General features: G+C 47.6%; 1 protein-coding gene across 4 annotated transcripts; it reads right to left on the bottom strand.

Annotated features, from left to right (window-relative positions):
* Window positions 1–2,401: 2,401 nt before the first annotated feature.
* Window positions 2,402–21,766, bottom strand: CHRNA1 (cholinergic receptor nicotinic alpha 1 subunit). Of its 4 annotated transcripts, XM_080600838.1 has the most exons (12): window positions 21,617–21,746; window positions 18,629–18,929; window positions 17,743–17,933; window positions 10,455–10,600; window positions 10,274–10,318; window positions 9,749–9,858; window positions 9,339–9,534; window positions 8,488–8,725; window positions 7,100–7,323; window positions 5,718–5,957; window positions 3,668–3,828; window positions 2,402–3,154 (listed from the first exon to the last, which is right to left on the bottom strand). In XM_080600838.1, exons 3-11 carry the CDS (start codon window positions 17,897–17,899, stop codon window positions 3,697–3,699), a joined length of 1,488 nt encoding a protein of 495 aa, XP_080456964.1. In that variant the 5' UTR covers window positions 17,900–17,933; window positions 18,629–18,929; window positions 21,617–21,746; the 3' UTR covers window positions 2,402–3,154; window positions 3,668–3,696. The 4 variants fall into 4 exon arrangements, with proteins under 4 accessions (XP_080456964.1, XP_080456963.1, XP_080456966.1 ...); XM_080600837.1 differs by lacking the exon at window positions 18,629–18,929 and having other exon boundaries at window positions 2,402–3,828; window positions 21,617–21,766; XM_080600840.1 differs by lacking the exons at window positions 17,743–17,933; window positions 18,629–18,929; window positions 21,617–21,746 and adding an exon at window positions 12,164–12,333.
* Between the last annotated feature and the right edge of the window lie 97 nt (window positions 21,767–21,863).

Raw genomic sequence — 21,863 nt, 5'->3', positions numbered from 1 at the left:
CACAGCGTCTATGCATTCTGTAGGACTGCATTACACTTTTTCACTGCTGTCCCCCTGCCCACTGCGGTTTGCTTCAGCTGTGGAAACAGGAACTGCTGAGTCAGCACGCCGATGAAACTCACACTGCTTTCACACATCCCTGGGGAGATGGCTGCAGCGAGGGGGATGGCAGCAGCTTATATCCTGGAGAAAAAACACACACTAATTATCTTAGAGTTGCCTGAAAAAATAGAATCCTTTTTCTTAAAAACTCTCAAACTGAAGAGAGGTTTCAGAACACAAACACTAAGTTTTAGCTGAACGTTCAAAGCTGGCCCATGCACAGTCATGATCAATAGTTTGGAGTTTACTGAATATCATTTTTCTGCTTGTTCTGTTGATCAATTCAATTATGTTTTAAAAAGCTAAGATGCAGCTGGCTGAATAGACAGAATAAGGCCATCAAATTTAGCTCATCTGCCTGGTGCTGACGGAGAACAGCAGCCTGTTCTGATTACAGACTCACGCAGAGGTGAAATTACTCCCTTGGAACCAGTACAAGGTAATGGACTTTTAAAAATTCAAATAATCCCCTCAGAAGGGTAAGGGCTCCTGAGTGGTACGAGTGCAAAAGGGGAAAGAGATTTGGGATGACTGCATTTCGGAGGGTAAAATGTCCGTGGCACAGCAAAAAGTAGCTGAAGGTCAGCTAAAGGAACGTGAAGGGGAAAGTTAATTGCCAAATTGTTTAAAAATTGGAAAGAGCATCAGAGTTAAAAAGATGGAGACGTTCCAGTGGGCCATTCTTTTAAAGACATAAATAGGGTGTTATCCACAAGATCAAAGTGAACGAAACCACCTCTAATAGCAAGAAGACGGCAGTCAAAAGAAGGACAAGGTAACTGCTCAGAGAGCTGTTGCTGTCAAGACGACACCTCACCCAGCAGGCCTGCAGGCTGCCTTGAGTTAAATTCGGTCTGCGTACTGCAGAGCCACGGTACTTGGATGTCATTATTTTTTGCACTTATTAGAGAAAGTTCACAGTGAGTAAGCGAGGCCTGTTTCTCATTTTGCATATCAGTAGAACTGCTAGTCAAGGTTCAGAGCCAAAATTTGCCTACTGAATGCAATGGGGCAGCAGAGATGCACATGCAGGTCACCCAGGTCTGTGAATGAGAAATCGTTAGACAATTTGTACTTATACATTGACAGCAAATTAGCTTTGACAGTGACCAAGACAGCACATATACAAGCTCTGAAGCTGCTATTTTAACAGGTATGCAGACATGCTGACAATTTTAAAAGGACAGTAGCAGATGAGAAGACATAGCCTGGATGTAGGTATTCTGTTTTAATGGATGGATAGCAGTAGCAGGGGCTGTCAGTGGTACCTTAGTGTACCTAGGAAAAACATTACCACAAAGGTGATCTAGGAACATACATTAATGGCAGCCCAGACAGTCTGAGTATTCAAAACAAAAAAAGAGAGATGTAGGTAAACTTCCTCCTGAAGTGTCCTGTTGATGTTTGGAGGACTGTCTGTATGGGAAGTCAGAATACAGTGCCCAGATTCTGCAACTCAAGGAGGGAAGTTGTTTGCTGTTCCTCCCCCTACCCCCAGTGCCACATCTTTTGAGATGTACCTAGTTTATCAAGGCTCAGAGTGATACGAAGGCAGAAGATTTACTGTGCCTCTAAGACATATCAAACTATCACAAATAAAAATAAAATAAATTTCAAAACTTTTTCTTTGGAAGGAAATGACTGACAGGGCAGCTAGTTGTGTACGGAGAGAGCCAGAGCTGGAGAGGTGAGCCCATGCACGCAGGCACACAAAGAGATGGGACTGGGGGACCAGTACCCTGGAGGTGTTTCGAGGAAACTGAACAAGCCTACTGCAGATGCTTACCACAAATCTTGTTACTTAATGTTTATTTTTAATGCTAAGATTCAACCACAGGTTCTCCTAAAAGGATTGTCCTGCCACGTTAGTGCCAGTCACAGTCTCCCAGTTTAAGCATCATAGGCACCATTACATGGCAACTTAGCTCCTCGCAAGCTGGGGAATTGCTTGGCTCCATCCAAGAGCTGAGAACTTACTGAAGATAAGCAGAGTGGCAGCAGGCCCTCCGTCTGCCAGCAGGTTTAGCCCAGCATACATCTTCAGCCATCGATTACGAGGTTGATGATCATCCACGGTGGCGAAGATTACCAACATCAAAACCGTAAGAGCCGAGCAGAGCGTTACAAGTGATTGACTGACCTGCACAAACCCTTTGCTTTAGGCAAGTACTGCACCTCACCAAAACATTGCCCAAACAGCCCCGCTGCAGTAAATGAACTATTACACAAGAGCCTAATTTTCCCCATAGTGTGTTTCAAATCCCCGTCCTCCGCAAACACGACACATTCCTGTAGGACATTAACATAATGCAAGTTATTTTATTAAACTCACAGCAAATTATTTACAGATGTTAGCAAAGTAGTCTTATTGGCATGGGCAACCAGCTCGGAAAGATGAGTAACTTGTATTCTTTGCCCCACCTCTGTTTATTTATTTTTCAGAAGAATAGACAGCACTGCTGGAACTTCCACACTGTGTTATTGAAGCAAACATAAGCTTGTTGCCTGGGTTGAACATTTACTGAAAAAAACAACCCTACAATATCAAATGTCTTTGGACAAAAGCAGCACTGCTCGGTTTTGTCACTAGAGTGAGCTGCTGCTCAACATTTGAAGAAAGCTTGGTTAATTCAGGCGATTGAGGGGTGGAGGTCCTATCGTTCTGTCACATGGAGTAGAACCAGTATTCACGCTTTCCATAAGAATATTCTTTGTGATGGTGTATCTGACTTTGATGCTCATGATATATTTCGGCAGAGCAGGGGACAGAGAGTTGTTTAAGATGTCATACTAAACACTCAATTTGAAGCTGCCCCCAGAATTACTCATCACTCAAAATGGAGAGCGGATACCAAGGTGTGATTGCTCTCTGTCTGCAGCTTATTTGGGTGGCCACAGAGCAGGGCTCAGTGATAAAAGAGGGTGAAAAATCCTCCTCTGCAAGTCCTTTTATCATGGGCCTGAATAGCAATAAATACGTGCGAGAGCCAACTGGCTGTGGATCCTTCCCACAACAAGGAACATTCCCTCCTCTTTGCTGGACCAGGAGTTTCTGTAGGTAGAGGCACACACGACACTCGTTTCAGGTTTGTACGTGAAAATCAAGTGCTTAACCAAGGAGTTTGAGACATTTCTGCTGGTTACAGCCCATGTTACAAGGAGAGTCATTTGTGACATTGCCAATACAAAAACCACAGAGCAGATATTGAAACCAGCTTGGAAGCTAAAGCTGGATAGAGATTTACTGCTCAGCTAAAGCTTATTACTGCTATTGATGTCACTTGAATTGTGTCTGTGGGTTACAAAGTCAGACAGTCTTATTAATACGTTAACATTTCTAATAAATGGTAAAATGGACCAAAACCTGGCTGACAGCCATTCGGTCTAGCAGTAGCGCAAGTATGTCTTTTGGCAATGAAATGGCACCAAGCAGCAGCTCAGAAGTGCTAAGTATGGAGCCTTACATTTTATTATCCCTGCTCATTCCCAGGGGAACTGAGTCCTGCCTGTGAAACTTCCAGGGGCTGGCCAGGTCTTGATGGTTAAGACGCTTTCAGATGCTTACCAGGGCAGCAAATAGTTTCCATCTGATGTTCATCCTTGCTGATTTAATTCAATCAGGCGACCAGCAAATACAGCCAGTGTTCCAATAATACAGACTAGCATAAATATACCAAGGAGAAGATGATCGATCACCATTGCAACAAACTTCCACTCTTCTGCAGCCTGAGGAAGAAAGAAAGGAGATAGTAAAATCTCTGCAGAAGTGTGCCTGCTGTGGACATTCTTGTAATTTACTGTCTTGAACAATGGAAGGGCTCTTCAGTAAGATCCACTAGTATGCAAAAAATACTCATTTTCTTTGCAAAATCAGGTCAGTGATTCAGAAAGCCTAAGCTACCTAGAAATACAAGTTTCAAGACTAAATTGTTAAAACGCCTGATAATTTGGTGAACAATTTCATTTTAAATAATGCTGGAAAGCCTAATTTTTAGTCAAATGGTTGCTTTTGAAAGACAGCTTAAAAAAAGTAGGAAGCCAAACAGTTAGTTTGACCCAACTGGCTTTGTTTTCCTATTGCCTTTTCATTCTAATGGGATGCCTAAGCAATTACTGATTAATTTAGCTCCAGTCCCTGCTTTCCATGCCTACCATGCACTCTAAGGTCTGGGACAGCCTTCTCTGCAGCTCCCTTAGTCTTTTTCCCCCTCGCAGATCATGGCACAAACCAGCAAAGAGCAAAGGGTGGGGCATGGAGCGCAGCAGGGCCGAGGGCTTGGCATTCCCACCCTGCAACTCTGCCCTACGACCGAGGCGCCCTGGCCTGAGGCACCCTCTTCTTTTGCCTCAGGTGCACCACGAGTAGAAGGGGCTGCTGTGAGTCATCTAGAGGAGGACACTGTTACCAATACCGCTTCGAGGTGGTTCATAAGCAAATGCAATGATGTGACAAGCCTTCAGGAGCCACAGCCTGCGGTTTATTTTTGGAATTTGATTTTTGAAACCCTCTGGAAGTGGTGCCTAGATGACACAAACAGCTGGGCTCCACTTCCGAAGGGGGCACTTGCCAGTAACTGGAGACCCTCCTTGTAAGTACAGGAGGAAGCAGAGGCCAGAGGCACTGAAACCACGCCAGCCCTGCTGAAGGTAGCACTTTATCTGCCGAGGAGCCATTGGGAACACGAGACTACGACCGGAGCCATCTCACACGCTTCTGGAATGTGGCCACAGGAACAAACACTGGGGTGTAAATTCTGCCCGAGTGGAGGAGAGGCCAAATTATTGTCCCCAGGAAGCCCCTCCCCATCTGCAGGCTAGCTGTCACCGCCAGACATCCACTTCTCGGCAGGAAACAGCTGATCATTTAGAAAGGTGAGGGACTGGTACTGAGTTACCTGTTCAAAAGCTGTGTGAGCTGCAAAAATTGAAATGAAAGAGGGGGTTAATTGCATCGAACACGCTAGGAGGAGGCAGAGCTAGGTTTTCCTGGGGAACACTGCCATATGTGACTCTACACGCAGTTATCCTTCCTTTGGCTTGCTATGTGGAAAAAGGCAGTAATCGGAGTAGCTCCTGATGTGTTTCACTTGCAGAGACTACTTGTAGCTTTCATGGATCAACAGAAAATCTTATCAAAAGGGGAATTATCATTTGGAAGTCACAGTGGCTTCTCAAAACTACATCTGAATTCTGCAGTTGGGCTTGCTTCCTGGCTTGTTAAGATTGCTTACCACAGGGGGAAGATGCCCAAGCTGGGGACAGGAGGGATGGTTCTTGGAATTGCTAACAGTTCTGGAATCTGCGTTGCTACTCACACTCCAGCTCTGTGGCTTCACATACCACATTAAGAAAACCATAGCACTGCTACTTTATTATTTTCTCTCTCTCTCTTTTTTTTTTTTAACTGAGATTCAATTGCTATCTGTGACTATTAGCTGTAACTCCTCAAAGAGTGAATCAAGGGCAGAAGACTGTCCCCTGCTAAAGCCAAAACAGGGTTTGGAGTGTTGCTTTTTTTTTTTTTTTTTTTTTTAAAGAGTCATGGATATTTTGCCAAAAAATGAGATGTAGGAGTTTGAAAGCAAGAAATGAATCATGCACAAAGAATGCCTTACATTACTGGATTCTTGGTCCGATTTCATCGTTTCCGCAATGTATTTGATTCCCTCTATAGCATTTTTCACATCTGGATTTTTGGTAAGCGGGGAGTAGAAGTTGACAGGCATAGGACCTGGCTTCCCAGAAATTTCAGAAATATCAATATCTTCTGCAAAAATCCTTTTGTCTGGTTTATCCCTGGATGGTCGTTTCATTGTAGAGAAAAACATGATGTTTGGGATTGTGTCAATAAAGATCTGAAAACAAAGAGGCAGAAGAGGAATGTTTCTGTTTGGAGGGGCTGCTTTGCAGATGCAGCTCTGCAGTAAACAAAGGCAAGCTGCTCAGGTCCCAGATAACTTCCTGTCCTGGGCTCACTAGAAATTCCACTTTGGAGTATGTCACACCACATGCTGCATTCACACTCTGTCTGTGTCATCCGCAGGCCCGTCACATGCTTTCTGGAAGTGATTTTGCTCGGCCGTGTAGCCGGCAGAGGGTCTCCTGGCTACTTTTGCCTGACTTTGCTATTCCAATAGTTTGTTATTACAAGCCTTAGAGGCACATGTAATTTCCTTTGGCGTAAGGGAGCCTTACTTCCAGATCAGTTTTAAGCACATGCAGTGTTTGTCATTTGAAATCTCTCTTCTGCAGCGTTCTTTGTGCTGCAGAACAAATCTGATGTAAGCTGTAGCCTTAAAAGGAAATCCGCAGAGCAACCTCCTGTTCATGTCATGGCTTAATATGAACCTAGGCAGGCTTATAGAAGATAAGAATAACTGGCTGGGTCCCCTTTGGTACTGTCTGCCTGGTAAAGAGCTCGCAGTAACGGACACCCAATTATTTCTACACCTCGCGGTCACCATTTAGGCCGGTGTGCAAACATCTCCTTGCTTCCCAAGGACTGCAGAACTATTGGGAAAGTACAGAGGAGACCTTGGCTCTTGCTAAACTGTCTTTTGCAGAACGGGAAGCTGAGCACAGCTATCCCTGGCAACCTTTGCGCTCCCAATTCACACGATCTGACGGGCCTGGCCCTGGGCAGGCAGAAGTGGATAATTAGACTAGCAACATCCCTCGGGCCCAGCTGGCCAGCTTTCTCCTCCCTGTACCCTAGCTGCCCATGCTTTGCCTTGTCCGTTCCCTCCAGGACTTTACCCAGTGGGCAATTCTGTTACGTAACGGAGCAACTTGGCAGTCTTGTTGCCTTTACACACAACTAAGTAGGAAACGCTGGCTCTTGTGCCTGGAGAGATCTAACATGATGCATCTACTTCCCTGATTCATGCTGACTTGTAGGAGAAAACCCTCCAAAAAAAACCCCAAACAACAACCCCACAAACAACACACACACAATGCTCTGTGAAAACCACAGAACATGCAAAAGCATTGAGCTCACCTTCCTGACCCAGTGCGGCATGGTGTGAGTGCTGGGGGAGCGGTGGTGGGTGTTGATGACGATGACCGTAATGATGATTGAAGCGATGACAAACACCATGGTAAACAGCATGTATTTGCCTATCAGAGGCACTGCGCTGGAGGTGGAGGGAATCAGCTCCACAATGACCAGAAGGAACACAGTCAGAGACAGCAAGACAGAGATGCTGAGAGTCATTTTCTCACCTGCCATGCCAAAACACAAAACCAAACAAATTATAATAAAAAACAATACCACTGCGGTTCGTATAATTCAGAGCTGAGACTGTCAATCTGAGAAGTTCAGATGTGGATGATGGCTATCCACACACATGGATTTTCATGCACCTGGAGCGCTATCAGCACTCCCAGCACCCAAAGTGGTAATGAATGCTGCTGGCCAAACCCAACTGCCTCATACAGCCCCAGGTCCAGCAGTACAATGGAAGTCACCAGACATGGCTAGGCTGAGGTACAGGTGGTGGGTATGGAAAGCTTACTTGCCAGGAGCACTTTATGAGCTGTGGGATTTGAATGATGGAGTGCATGCACCTGATTAATGCCTGCTCCAGAGTCTCCTGGGGTCCACCTGCCTCAGCACAGCATGAGCCTGTCAGAGTGTGAGCGGACAAAAAAAAAAAAAAAAAAAATCACATCTGGCACCAGGGGTCAGCTGCTATGGGGGACATTTCAGTACTTAGGATGTCAGAACTGAACCACAAATCATGATTCACACAGCTTTTTTCTATCCACTTCAACTTTCTGTAAAGTTCTCCACCCAAAGATCTTGCGTTGGAAGTCTTTCACAGAAGGGGCTCAGTGAAATTAAGCAGTATGAGAAGCTGGGCAAGGCAGAATGGACAAAGCATGAGACATGGTAGCAGGGAGAAAGAGCTTTCTTCAGCAGAGCTGCTCAGCAGGGACAAAGCAGGCCAGAAGAGGCCAGAATTACTCCATGTCAAACAAGCCAATGTGTGCACGCAAATGACAAGGTGGCTGCTCCAGCACGGTGCAGAGGGGCCTCAGGCCCCCCGCTTGCTCACATACTGTGCGACGTACAACTGTACTAAAAGCCTGAGTGACAGAATAAGAAAGTCAGCTAGGCCAATCATTGTTTTGCAGAAGTAAATTAACTGGACAGTTAATCAGTGTTTTCCATAGGAAATCAGCCCAATTTGTCTGTATTAATAGTTTCAGCTTTCAGAGCTTACCTTTTATTTGCAGAATGCTTAGACCTGTTATTTTGAGCTGAAACATCTGTTTAGCAAGCACTACCCCTTGGGTTGGGTGGTGGCTTCAGATGCCCAGAATTTCCCCAAAACTTGTTAGAAGAGCCATCTTTATGGCAGTAGAATGAATAAATTCACATACCTGAATCCGTGGGCAGATAAAAAACCAACCCAGTTAAAAACGAGAAAAGCAGGCAGGGAATGATGACATTGACGATGAAGTAGAGCGGCAGGCGCTGCATGAGGAAGTGGTACGTGATGTCCAGGTAGGGCGTGTCGGGGCAGCAAGCGTAGTAAACCCAGTGCTTCCAGCCCCGGTAGTCCTTCATCACCCACTCGCCGCTCTCCATGAAGTTACTCAGGTCAGGACGATCGCTCTCCTGACAGAAAATAAATAACAGAAATAGAGTATTAGATGTTCTGAACAAAACCTAACTTGGCAGTCACTCAGGAACAGAATTTCCAATAAGTCAGGCACTTTACGCATCTTTGTAAGCAAAGCAACCACTCTTATTTATGTGATTTTGCTTTAGAACATCATCCTTTGCACAGAGTTCAACTGAATGTTTTAAAGAAGGAATCAGGGATAGTCCACTGAAGGGAAAGACTAATTAAGTATCTACAGGTTGGAGACATACCTGAAGAGACAGGGAAAGAGTCCTTGTAAACAGAAAGTCATAAGCAGATAAAAAGTTATCCCCCCCAAAATAAGGAAAACAAAAGCAGAATGTGCAGCACCATAAGGAGTGACATGAAGCTGTAAGAGGATAGGCAGGCAGGAAATTTGGGGAAGACATGGGAAATAAGTATACTCAGAATCTGAGAAGTCAAACTGGGCAATTTTTGTGATCGATTTATAAACGGGGTATTATACAGGTAGTGTCTGCTTGTTTTCCAGTCAAAGCACAGTTATTTTCCATTCTAAATCTGAGATTTCTCTAAGAAAGTACCCAGGTCTTTACTGCTTTTCCCAGTTACCAAACTGTTGCTTACCGGGTTAATAACCACCACCGTACCATCATACGTCCAAGTTCCCAGCTTCATGCTGCAGTTCTGCTGGTCAAACGGGAAGTGCGTGACTATAATTTCACAGTAACTTTTAAAAATGGCAGGTGGCGTCCAAGTGATCTTTCCTGTGTGTTCCAGAAGGACTTTGGTGTATTTAACAATGGCAAAATCGCCGTCTGCACTGTGAAAGGAAGGATGTTAGCAGCTACCCAGTGGCTTGGGAGCAGCCTAGCTGTCTGTGGAAAGCAGTTGGTGCTCAGCCTCTGGTCCTTGCAGTGGGATGGGATTGCTGTGGGACAGGATTAGAGAGCAGGCAGTGCAAAAACACCCTCCTGTCTCAGTTTTCATAAAGGTTCTACTGGGCAGAGATGTCCTTTCCTTCCTACACTGCTTACTTGTTGTAAAGGACAAGGTCCGGGCGCCAGATGTCATCTGACGGGATGCGGATTTGTTTCACGCCGCCGTAGTCTTCTGGATTCCACTTCAGGTTGACGTCTGTCCATTGCTGCAGAGGGAGGAGTTCAGCCAGTGAGAACCTCTCCCAGCACTGCTCAATACTTCCTAGAGACACCCACCTCCCTAGCTTCGGGTCGTGCAGGTAAGCATCAATATGCGTTACTGGGCCCCACAGATTTCTGGTTGTTTTTAACATTAACTTCAATATTGGTTTAAGACACTTAATCCAAAATAAATATACCCAAAGCCTACTGTTTGAATTGCGATCAGAAAATGAATATTCAGGTGCAAAATGGTTTTCTTAAGGCCACTAGTGTCCAAAGCTTTTTGTTCTTGAGGCCCTAGAATGAAGAAATACTCCACCAGCTGACCCTTTGGTCCAAGTTGCCCCCAAAAGTAGTTCATTCCTGGCTGTCTAGCATATTTATTTGAACAGGACAGAATAGTTAGCAATATTTAGTTACCTGCTTCAGACGTACGTTGGTTGTTACAATCTGATTTACTTCATCCTTAAAAAATAGAAAGAAAGAAAAGGAGACACCAGCAGCAGACACCAGGATTAGAGGAGAAGGAAAGTGATGGCATTTGGCGATACCCCGTCAACCAACAGTGACATGTGCACCGTGCCACACGCCCATACCGTACCACGTTAATAAGCTGAATGAGCTGCAGCCCAACCGTGACGACAACGGCATCCCGATGGTCCTCGACAGGCCGCACGACCTTGTTGTAGTCCCTGAACAGGTCCTCGACGAGGCGCGTCTCATGCTCGTAGCACAGGGCCAGCCCGGCTGCGAAGGGCAGGGAGGTGTCAGCGGGATGGGGCGGGGGACATGCTGTGGGGCCAGGCGCAGGGCAAGTGCCGCCAGAAGCTAGGCCCCGTGGCCGGCCAGCGCCAAGCCCACCTTGTGGCTCCTCTCTCGGTTCACCTGTGTGCTGCAAATGCCACCAGCAGGAGCAATTGCTTATCTGACTGCAGGTCAGATCAGGATGAAGGCAGCAAGAGCTGCCAACATGCAGATGGCAAAAACAAATGGCCGTGACTGTGGAAGTCAGACTGTGCGTTAGGAATCAATCCCCTGCAGGCTCTCCCAACCCACGGCTGTGGTTGGGCTCAGCATTTACAGACAGTTTAGCACAGAGGATACCCATCATCAGGGATTTCTTATGTCGCTGCCCTGTCCGCCTTTGATCCTTTGGTCCTGCCAGTAATAGTGATGTTAAATGGGGCCAACCTCAGCCATTTGGGTGAAAGCATCATCCAGGCTCTTCCAGCTGAGGCCTACGCAGAACAAGATCCTTCTGATGCCAGGAGCCACTCCGGCAGCACCCAGGAGGGCAGAGAAAGAAGCAGTTCACAACTTGTGCTCATATTTCTATGTCCTGTGCTCCCTTGTCTGCTGAGCCACCTACCCCTCTTAATGGCAGCGAGAGGAGGTGGAGAACAGCTGAGCCTCACCACAAGCATGTTTGGAAGATCTCTCCCTTGCCTCTTTGTCTCTCAGTACAGGTCCTGGGCTGTTGAATTCAACAAGAATTTTGCTGCTGACTCCAGACTGAGCCAGGATTTCCCCTTATTTCCTAACTGCCTTTTCACCAGGTCCTCTCATACAGCTAAGCTGAGATGCCAAGGATTCTGTCTCAGCCTTGTCCTGTCACCAGACACTATTAAAATACCTGGGTGTCATTGCAAAAACCCCGTGCGGGCCCTGCGCAGCCGGGTACTGCTTGCTTCCCGATGGCTGCTTTCGCTTCCTACGCTGTGATCATAGTGTCACAGCTAGGTTAAACATTTTGCTATGCTTTATTAACCCAATTAAAATCCTTCACACTGTTACCTTCTGGAGGGGCTTGGTAGGAATTTGGTATACTTCTTGATTTTGGTGAAAAAGGTTTAGAATCACAAAATCCTTATTCTTTCAAAGGACAATTTACAGAGAATTATCCTGGTACAACATATACAGCTGCAAAACTATTCTGCATCTTTGTCAGTAGTCCTGAAACTAGTGACATTTTACACTTCAAACCATGTTTGCTAGACCCTCATACACTGGGAAATAAATTTAGCACTAGAGTAAATGAGAGCATGGCAAAAAGATAGCAAACACAGAGAGGAAAACAACTAAACACAAACTTCTCACTTCAAACTGTCTGAGGGCTGAAATTAGGAACGTTTTAGCTGCTATCAGAGCACGCCAAAGCTCTTATTTGAGTGATACGGCATGTCGTAAAACCTCCTTCTGGACAGGCTGCTCCCTGAGCACATGCATTTATACAAATGCATACACAAAGCTGTGCTCCCGCACCCTCCCAAGGACCCAGCCCAAGACAAGCGCTGAACCACGCTTGTTTACCTGTGGAGAATACGAGGAGGAGCACACGACAGACCTCCATCACCTGGGCTCCCTCCCGCTGCAGCCCCACGGAGCCCAGAGCGCACGCAGTGCCTTTAACATCTCCCGGGGGGGGGCCGGACGGCCTCCTGCCAAGGGGCCGGATTGATACAGCCACCGAGGTGTTGCCTTACACCACCTGTTTTTGGGAATGACAGCTGAGGGCCACCGCACCGGCTGGGGAATGGGAGCACAATGTGTTTCACCGGTCAAGTATCTCCTACTGTTTACAGAAGGCCATATTTTCTAAGTGGCACTGTGATTTGTGTTTAATAAATAAGAAAGGACTGTCTGTAACGTAGCAGGGCATCACAGCGAGACTGCAGAACCTTCCCAAACTGGAGACCAGGCCATGAGTGCATCGCCCTCTGACTGGAGTGACCCGCCAGATTAGGGATTTTATTTCTCTCAGGGAAAACAGCTCAGTCACTTATTTCTGATGTACCCTCGTTGGCATACAGGCTGAACTCTGGGAATCGGGCTGCTGTTCCTATTGCTTTACAGGTGGATCTGTGAAGACATGAAAAAATACATTCAAGAGAGATCCATCACCTGGAACCTACTGGGATGTTCAGAAGGTACTGGGTAGTGTCCCTACCCTGACAGCTACAAGCTAACCTAAATAACTTGGAGTAAGAGAGAAAACCTTCCCATAGATAAGCTTACTGAACTGTGGAAGGGCAAACGGTAGGGATATGTTTCCAGATCTCCAGTCTCCTTAGGATTGGTTTCCATAGCAGGGTAGATCCAGTGGATTCCTCCAGGGCATGCTGATGCCTGCTTATTAGCACCATAAATCACCTGGAAAAGGGGTGAAGAGCTAGGTGTTTGCTAATTACAGTGGGAGATATGGGCAAGTAAAGACAAAGACCATCTCTGAAGAATTATATAAACAAATATATAAAATAAACAGTGACTTCCTCCGAGCTCACTGATGTCACGCAGGATCAAAACCACGAGACAGACAGTTCTGTGAAAGGCTCAGCTCGGTGCTCAGCAGAGTGAGAAGAGACAGCCTCTTGGTTCCCAGGAAAGGAGAGGAAGCAACAAGGAAAGACAATGTTGCTATAATCATGGTGTCCTGAGTGCTGCTGGCAGTTCTGGTCCTCTGATTTCAAGGGGAGAAAATTGCAAAGACATCCAAGGTAGAGAATGGCTTCCGTACCAGGAACAAATAGATAAGAGTACGGCCCTCCAGCTAGAAGAGAAGCCAGAGGGAGAAAGGGCTTTGGGCAGGGTCTGTAAAACGGTCTGGAGAAGACAAAAAACCACAGCTAGATCAATTAGCTTCACGCTACTAAATACAGGAGTGATTCCTGTCACAGAAACCCCATCCTCACAAGGCACAGGGGGCTGGCACTGCATCCTGGGGAGTGCTGCTGGACGCAAAAAAGCACTTCCCCCTGGGCACCTGCTGTTCGGAGACGGGCTGCTGGTCTGGATGGCCAGCACAGCCACCTGTACGCAGCGCTCTGAACGTCCTTTTCTGGAAAACATTCCCCACAAAGAGCTTCCTTCGCTTCGCCTCTGGGTGACACCAGCTGCACTTTGTATGTCTTACGGACGTCCTTTGTGCTGCCTGTCAGCTGCGTCAGTGCTTCATGATGGATGCCTTAATTTTATTTTGTTTTATTTGCATTTGCATTTCTTTTTAAATCACTCCCCCTCGGCCACTCTCCTCCGCTAACCCGGCACTCAGCCTCCAGGTTTGCATTTACCCTCCATCCAACATAGCTCGGCAGGGCTCGTGTTCCAGCCGGCAGCTCCCATTGTCCCCGCGATCTCATTTCAAAGGGGCGGCTGGCTGCTCCCCAGCCTTGCCCAGGGCCAGCAGCTGCTGCACAGCCAGCCGCAGGCATTGCGGCGACGCCAACAACACCCTTGGGTCCCACAGGCTCCATAACGCAGTCCCTGCATGCAACGCAGCGCCGGCCCGTCGGCTCCTGAGCAGATGCAGGAGAGCAAAACCACTGCCTCCAGCAAATGGTAGCTGCTGGGTGACACAGGCTCGTGTCCCTCGGAAAGGTCTGGCTGTCTGCAACAAGCAGGGTGGAGAACCTGCAATACTTTATTTAAAATCTTCGGATTATTTATATGTAATTCCCACATAGAATAGCCTTTTCACATACATTTAGCTCCAAGGTTTCTGGCATGGTTTGTGAAGCCCTCCCCCAGATTCCAGGCAAGCCTACTCCTCACGGTGCTAGGGCAGAACAGGTTGCACTCACATAGATTAAAAACAAAGCAAAAGACCCACAACTCCCTGCTATCCAAATTCAGGATATTGCTTCTATAATTTGCACATCAGGAACAAGCTCTGCAAAGGGATGCTGCCCACTCTAGCCTGAAGGAAGCCAGCCATGAACAACCACCACTGCAGATAAGTCTTTTTGGCAGGGTGACACCACACAGCCCCATTACAAGCGAGCAGAACGCCAAGTGCTTCTGACAGCGAGGAACACAAGATTTTGACTGAAATATTTGTCATGAGTTACAAGCACAAATGCAATTCCTGAGTAGAGTAGGGGAAAGAGCAGGTGCAGGAGGCTCTGATGTCTGCAGGGGCCGCGCAGGGGAAGCGGGAGTGAAGCTAACAAAGAGAACAGAGATCACCTTGAACAACGCTGCCAGTAATGGCATGCTTACACCCCTGTTCCCCACACTGCCCACCCCATTTTGTGGTGCCCTTGTTCATTTACCCTTTGCAGAGGGTAAAGCCACCTGCGCCTCAGCCGTCCTCTTGGGGGTACGTGCGCTGCCGCGTGGGGAGCTCAGCTGCTCATCACGATAGACTTGCGTTTCGAATTCCACTTGGTGGATGTTATATCAGGGAGAGTAAGGGCATAACAGCTGAAAATATTAGCAATATTAGCAGCGTGCTTTATATATCTATAATTTTAAACTTGCAAATACAGTAGTTGCAGATTATAATGCAGTTTGGCGTCAGAAGAGCGGCATTGCTGGTGACAGCAGCTCATGGCCACGCTGGATAGGAGAAGGCAGCTGGCTGGACATCGCGCGGACTGGCCACGTGCTGGTTACCCCTCCAGCTGCAGGCAGCAGGACACCCATCCCGCTGGGAGCAATCTCCCACAGCCAGTCGCTTGTCATGATCACCACCAGGTCATGACAGGTGAGCAACAAGGGGCAGTGGGCACAGCACCGCGTTTCAGAGGCTGCTGTTGCAAACCATCTCTTGGCAGAGCATGACAGAGGGAGGAAATATTTTCAGTGCATTCAAGGAATTAACAAATCCTGAGATCCTAACAGACCGTACTTCTGCTTAGCCCAGTGCACATAAGAACATGCTAAGCATTTGTAGATACCAACACGTATGGCATGTAGGATTTAAATCTACAACTTTAAGAAATTCAGAGTTGCAGCTTTCCATACTGAGCCATCCCACAAATGTATTTTATTCCCACTGATGTTTGTAGCAAATTGTTTTCAGTGTTTCTTTTCTTTGTTTTCTACTGCACAAGCCAAAAGAATTAAAATACCAAGAACTCATGTCAAAAGCGTGGTCGTAGCCTCTGTGGTTACAGAGCTGACATGTAGCACAGACACAGTGCACATTTACCTCATCAGAAAGAAGCATGCTTCTGGAAGAGTGCTGTGAGGACAGCAAAGGGCTGACACGTCCCCTCACAAAGACCTTCCTGCACTGCAGGGCTCCTCAGACACTGCTGGTGTGCTCAGGGAAATCTCAGTTATGCTTGGATGGGGTTGGGCGACACTTGTACGAAAGTTATTAAAGTCCCTGCCCCTTCCCGGCAGGGCAAGTCTCCCTCTGGAAGCCTCCTACACCTCTGCAAAATGTACTCGGCCTGACACAAACCACCGCTACCGCCTGTTGCTGCAGAAAGGTCCCACGCAAGAGACTTGTTCTAGAGAGAGAAATACAGAGCAAACCAGCAATTGGATCTGAACTGTTACTCTACGACTGAAGCAGGAAGCCCCTCACCCCTCTGCCCAGAAGCTCTGTTCCTCCAGTGCCCAGACAAACATCACACAGCTGTACAGGCCAGGCCAGCAAGGCAGAAAACACACCCAGGCTTCACTCGATTTAGCCTTATTCGGATCGCTGTGACAAACCGGTGCCAAGCCAAGCTCAGCACCCCCAAAGCCATCCCCAGGGTTTGTTCTGAGCTTCACCTATAGCCACCAAGCAGAAGTTCTCTCTCTGCAGACATAGAAAACCCTGCAAGGCACAGAAGTGACAGACGAAAGTAAAACTGGACAGAGAGTGGCCCAGGGGTGACCCGGGGGCCCAGTGGGCACTGCCAGCCCTGCCACGTGCTGACCGGGCAGTCACCTAGGCAAGGGTTAATCAAGCGTTGGGCACCTGAGGGCTGAGATCCATCTGCCTCAGGATATGGCCTTGTACCATGATATTATGTTTTGGGTACATATCTGATGCAAATTTGCTTTTATAAGTACAAAGCTGAGTTACTACAAGTGCCGAAAGCAGAGCTTGGCACTGCCTGACTTCTGGAAATGCATCTATCATCCTACCTGCATGCCACTGCATACAAAAGCTTTCACAAGAAAGGCAGCATTTGACCTGAAGGAGCTCTCTGGATGCTCACATTGACATGTTTAAATACACATCTGTTTTAAAATAAGGATTGATTCTCTGTTGGAGTAACTGCAGTGCAGACCGTTCACTTCAAGCACTACACAAAAGCAAGCTGCTTGTTCAGCTCCTGTGCGACCTGACACGTTTCGGCCCGTGTGCTGTATTTCAGAGTTTTCCTAGAGACATTTTGGGGGAGCTCCACCGAGAAGCCGGTGGAAAGGAGAACTGGCAGTGTGGGAAGCATGTTTCACTGCTTAGCTCCTTCTCTTACCCAGCCCACCAGAAAAGTCACATCATCCCAGCTCGCCACTGACACGAGCTCTTCCGAGCGCAGGCCCACAAGGACAGCACTGGCCACAACCATCCCTACCAAGCAGTGAAGCGGCTGGCTACCGGAGCACCCCACAGCACATGTCCCACACGGCCAGCTCTGGCTGGGAGCCCTGGAGGGCTCCACACCACAGGGTGCTCGCACGCCACAGCCAGAGCCATCCCCATCGCTGCCGGGGAAAGCGCAGCAGGATAAGATTTACAACCTTGCAAAACACCTCTGTGAGCCTGCAGGAGCCCCAGGGCACCTCGTTTTGTGCTAGCAAGTCTTTCATGGCCCGTGTTAGCTGAGTAAACACTGAGCAAAGCACGTCTATTTTATTTTTAGTTCTGAAACTACCTGGCAGAGCACTCTCCCTTCTTGCAAAGGGCTCCCCCTCCACACACCCTCTCTGGTCCCAGAAAGCACGTAGCAGGGATATCTGCAAAGCATCCATCTCACCTACGGCTGTGGGTGAAGGCAGCACCCCCCTCATGGCAGCAATTGGGGCAGGAGGCTCGGCTCCCCAGCCCCGCTGCCCTGTGGCTCCCGGGGGCCGAGCCCTGCTCCTTCCCATGGCAGGCCTGCCTCTGTGGGGTGTACTTCAACAGCCACTGACTCCGTGCCAAAATACGCACTTCTATTGCTTACCTTGGGATCTTTGCCAGTACTCGCACAGCTTTTTGTGGTAATGAATGGAAAATACTGGCTTCTGTGGTTCCTGTTGTGCAGCTCTCACCTGCCACGCTCCGGGTTTATTTTGCCCCCTTGCAGGCTGCAAGCTCTTTGCCACATTTGTCCTCTGCATTGGCCAACAGCGAGCTTACAGGTTGTGTTTATAACTGATGAAGGGGGGAAAAAAACAAAACCAAAAAAACTCTACTGAAGAAATGCTTTCAAACAGATAGCCAAAGTGTTAAAAAAAAAAAAAAAAATAACTACACCATGCTGGAATACAGGCTGCAGCGAGCAGGGGCTGCGAGGCCCGGCAGCCCCACGGCTGGAGCCATGCGTGAGGCAGGGGCCAGGAGGTCATTTCCACTCCGTTATGTCCATGCTGACTCTCTGTTCAAGAATGCACCTGAAGCTAAATTCCTGATTTCCCTGCTTGCTAGTATTTGGGATTTGACAGAAGCTCGAAACGCCCCATTCAGGACAGTTGGGGAAATATCTTAGTAAACACCCAATACAGCACGGGGAGCAATAGCAGTGTAACATAAGCAATGCAGGAGCAAAAACAGCACAAGAGAAACTGGCATTGAAACAAAGAGGTTTACCAGTCTGAATAATGTCTGTTTTTCAGATTAGCCTAACTGGGAAGTTTGTCTCCCTAGCAGACAATGGCTGCATCCAAGGCACTTTCTGCCAAAGACTTGGTGGTCTCTCTCCTTTCTCCTCCTCCCACACCCTCTCCATGTGCAGGTCAGCGACACTCGGTGACGGACACCGGGAAGGACGCGGCACTGGCTGCTGTCGCTCCAGTAGGCCATGACAGCACCGAGGGCCTCATTCCTCTGGCTGCTTTCAGCACGCTTACAGTGTAATGAGGGGGAAAAAGGAAAAAAAGTCACTGTTTGTTACTCAGGCCACACTGCAGAGTCCAAGAGAAGACAGCATCTGTGCTCCTGGTTCTTACTGTATCTCTTCACGGAAATAGAAGCAGACAAAGAAACAAAGGTGGCTTCTCTGACTAGAGCCCAGCAAGCAGCAGCAGTTTAGCTAGGCCGAGGCTCGCTGTTGAAGTTGCTCAATAACAGAAGACTTGGGGGTAGATGTCACAGCAGAACAGTTTCGTGCTAAATTCTTCTGGGCTTAGTGAGTGATCTTTCCAGTGAGAGCTACAATACACCACCGTATGAATATCAATGGAAAAAAAAAAAGAAAAAGGTAATTTTAATAATTTGGACTGTCCTATTTGCATTGCTTCTTTTTCCATGCTGCATCAGCAAAGAGAAAAAGCTCAAATTTCAAATTCTAAAATTCATAGCAAGAACAACAAATTGCAGGCAACGTAGCTCTTGAAAATGAATCCTGGTTGGCTGCCAAACGTATTTTTCAAAACAATGCCTAATTGCCTCAGGAAATACATTAATCAAAGTGTCCCAGAGGCCTGAGAATCATTTTCTGCAATCCACTGAGGCAGAGTAGTGATAAAGACCTGAGTAATGTGAGGAGCTACGCATGTCCTTGAGACAAAACACTTACGTGAGGGGTAGGAAAGGATGCCCAACTAAGAGGTCTTATACAAATTCCTCGAGCAGCTCATTGACATCACTCTTCAGAGAGATCAAATAAGAACAAATAGCACTCCAGCCACAAATAGCACTCCAGCCACAAAGCCAGGAATAGAAATTAGAGCAGCTCATGACTCGTGCTGTCCAAACTGATGTACAGAAGGTGGCACCAAGAAGCAGCCCGTGCAGGGAGTGGATTAGGCCAGCGCGGAGAAGCCCTCAGCCTGCGCAGGGGCTCTGTAGAGGCAATCAGAGGCATACTGCGGCCTGGTTGGCAGCAGCGGGGAGCCCAACACCCAAGCTCGAGGCTGACCGGGGTGCACACTGGCATGGCCAGCCCCATGCGCTGACCCAGCTTTCCACAGCGTGCTCTCTGGCACATCTCCTCAGCCGTTCGCTTGTGCTGCTGTTAGCGTGCACCCAAGGCACAGCGAGCTCCTTCCTTACACAGCTTGCTCAGCAATCATTTTAATCCACAACATGCTTCCTAACCCCTGTTCTCTTGCATTACATAAGCTTTCTAGGTCTGGCGTGTAGTTGCTAAGCAGTAATTTTGCATGACTAAAAAAGAAATCCATGATTGCTAGGTTTACTAAATGTTTTTTTTTCCTCTTTTTTTTTTTTTCCCTTGTTTCAATATAATTATAGCCGTAATGCAAACATTGCAGAACTTTCATCAGCAGGCAAAAACAAGGTTGAGAACAGGGTGAGCACATCATAGCTGCCTTGTAGGAGCCTTTACTTCCTACTTAGTCGTTGGGGCTGGAAAAATTTGGTATAGCACAAAATCGTTTATGATAGGTTTCCCTCCCACCCTGCCAGCTAATCTGGGACAAGCAGTAGTGCCCATCCGTGTGCCAGAGGCAGCTTGCTTGCCCATCCCCCTGGTGCAGGGCACAGCCAGTCCCAGCAGCGTGCATTCATCCAGGCAAGCAGCAGCCCCACACCACTCAGCATCCTTGGGCACCAGATGCATGGGGACCTCCAAGTTTTCTCCTCTGCTAGGAGCGCCAACCTGTCATCACCAAAAGATGTTTCCTTTCTCACACTGAAGCTCCCAGTTATGCCCCATGCATAGCCCTAAATATTTTCCCCCAATAGTTCCAATATTTATTTTTTATAAGACAAAGTCATTCCCTGCCTCAATCATTTTTAATAATTAATTTTATCTTCCTTTGTCCTCAGTGAAAGGTCTGTTTTCCCTCAGACCCCGTGCAAATCCCTTGACCACTACCACCCTCTTGTACTTGCTTCCAATGCTCCTCATTTCTTCATTAGAAGTCCAAGGAAGGAGTTTTTCCTCAGGTCCCCCCCTGCTTCCCCCGTGCCCTTTTTGGTGCCAGCGTGGTGGCTCCAGCACCCCCGCAGAGGTGCATCCTGTGCTGTAGGCACACACCATGCCATCAGGTACAGGTCCTGCAGCACTGGATACCCTGAAGTCAACTACAAACGCTTATTCATCATGGAAGTCAATTCATTTAAAGAATAAATTGAGTCATCGATGACCTTTGCTTCTTGTGGACCTAGGTTATTTTATCTTCGTTTAAATACTTTGAATACCACAAGTATTAGCTTTCTGTATTTCCTTAAAAAGTTGAATAAGTTTAACTTAACATAATTGACTACATGCACATGCAAAATACCTCCCTGGTTGGCCAAAAGAAGTACTAAGCCTACTGCAACATTTATTTGGGCACTACCTGCTTGAATGGTTACCACTCAGGAAAATACAAAATTTCCTTAGGATAGTAACTAAAATGATAACAAGATTGAAATGGGGGCTCTAACTACACGCTTAACATGAAATGACAATTAAATAAACACAATTACTTTCTTTTTAGTTGAAGCAGCAGTGGATGGGGACACTCAGGGCCATCAGACAACACAGGGGTGAGGAAACACATCCCACGTTGTGGGGACAGGGGGAGGGAACGTGGGGGTGGCTTAGAAACAAGGCAGCAGGGAAGAGATGGGGCTGCTGGAAGGTCCCAGGCAGATGTGCCTGGGGAGCACAGAGTGACAGGGGGAGCAAGGCTGTGGTCAAACCTGGCTGGTATCCAGCTGTGCCAGTTCATTGGGGTAGGTAAGGTAATAACGTGCCACATGCTGGGCAGTAGATGAGGTAATGATTTATACATGAGTTATAACAGTAAGTCACTTCCAGTAACACCAAAGATTAAAAAAAAAAAAAAAAAGCTAGGGGATGATACTTTCCATCCTCTGAAAGCCTCTCCTTGCTCTGTCCCTTCTATCAGCCCCACAGCAGCCACCCAACCCAGAGCACTGCTCACCATGCGCTTATCCTTGGGCATCCCCAGCTTCACCCTCTTCCTTCTGGAAGCCTTCACTGCCCACTTCCAGGAGGGCTGCTTCTCCCCCTTCCTGGCGAGGTGTGCACAAGCATGGTGTGGTGCAGAGAGGCTACTTACTGCTCACAGGAAGGGAGACCAGCTGGTTGCAATTACAAACTGATTCCTCCTCCTGGTGTCTGAGGGGAGGGAATAGGTGAAACCTCCGAACAGCCTCACCTGGCTGCTC

The sequence above is a fragment of the Anser brachyrhynchus genome (assembly GCF_964034855.1).
Source record: "Anser brachyrhynchus genome assembly, chromosome: 7".
Taxonomy (NCBI): Eukaryota; Metazoa; Chordata; class Aves; order Anseriformes; family Anatidae; genus Anser; species Anser brachyrhynchus.
Note: the sequence above shows the minus strand (reverse complement) of the source record. Positions and strands in the feature narration are given on the sequence as shown.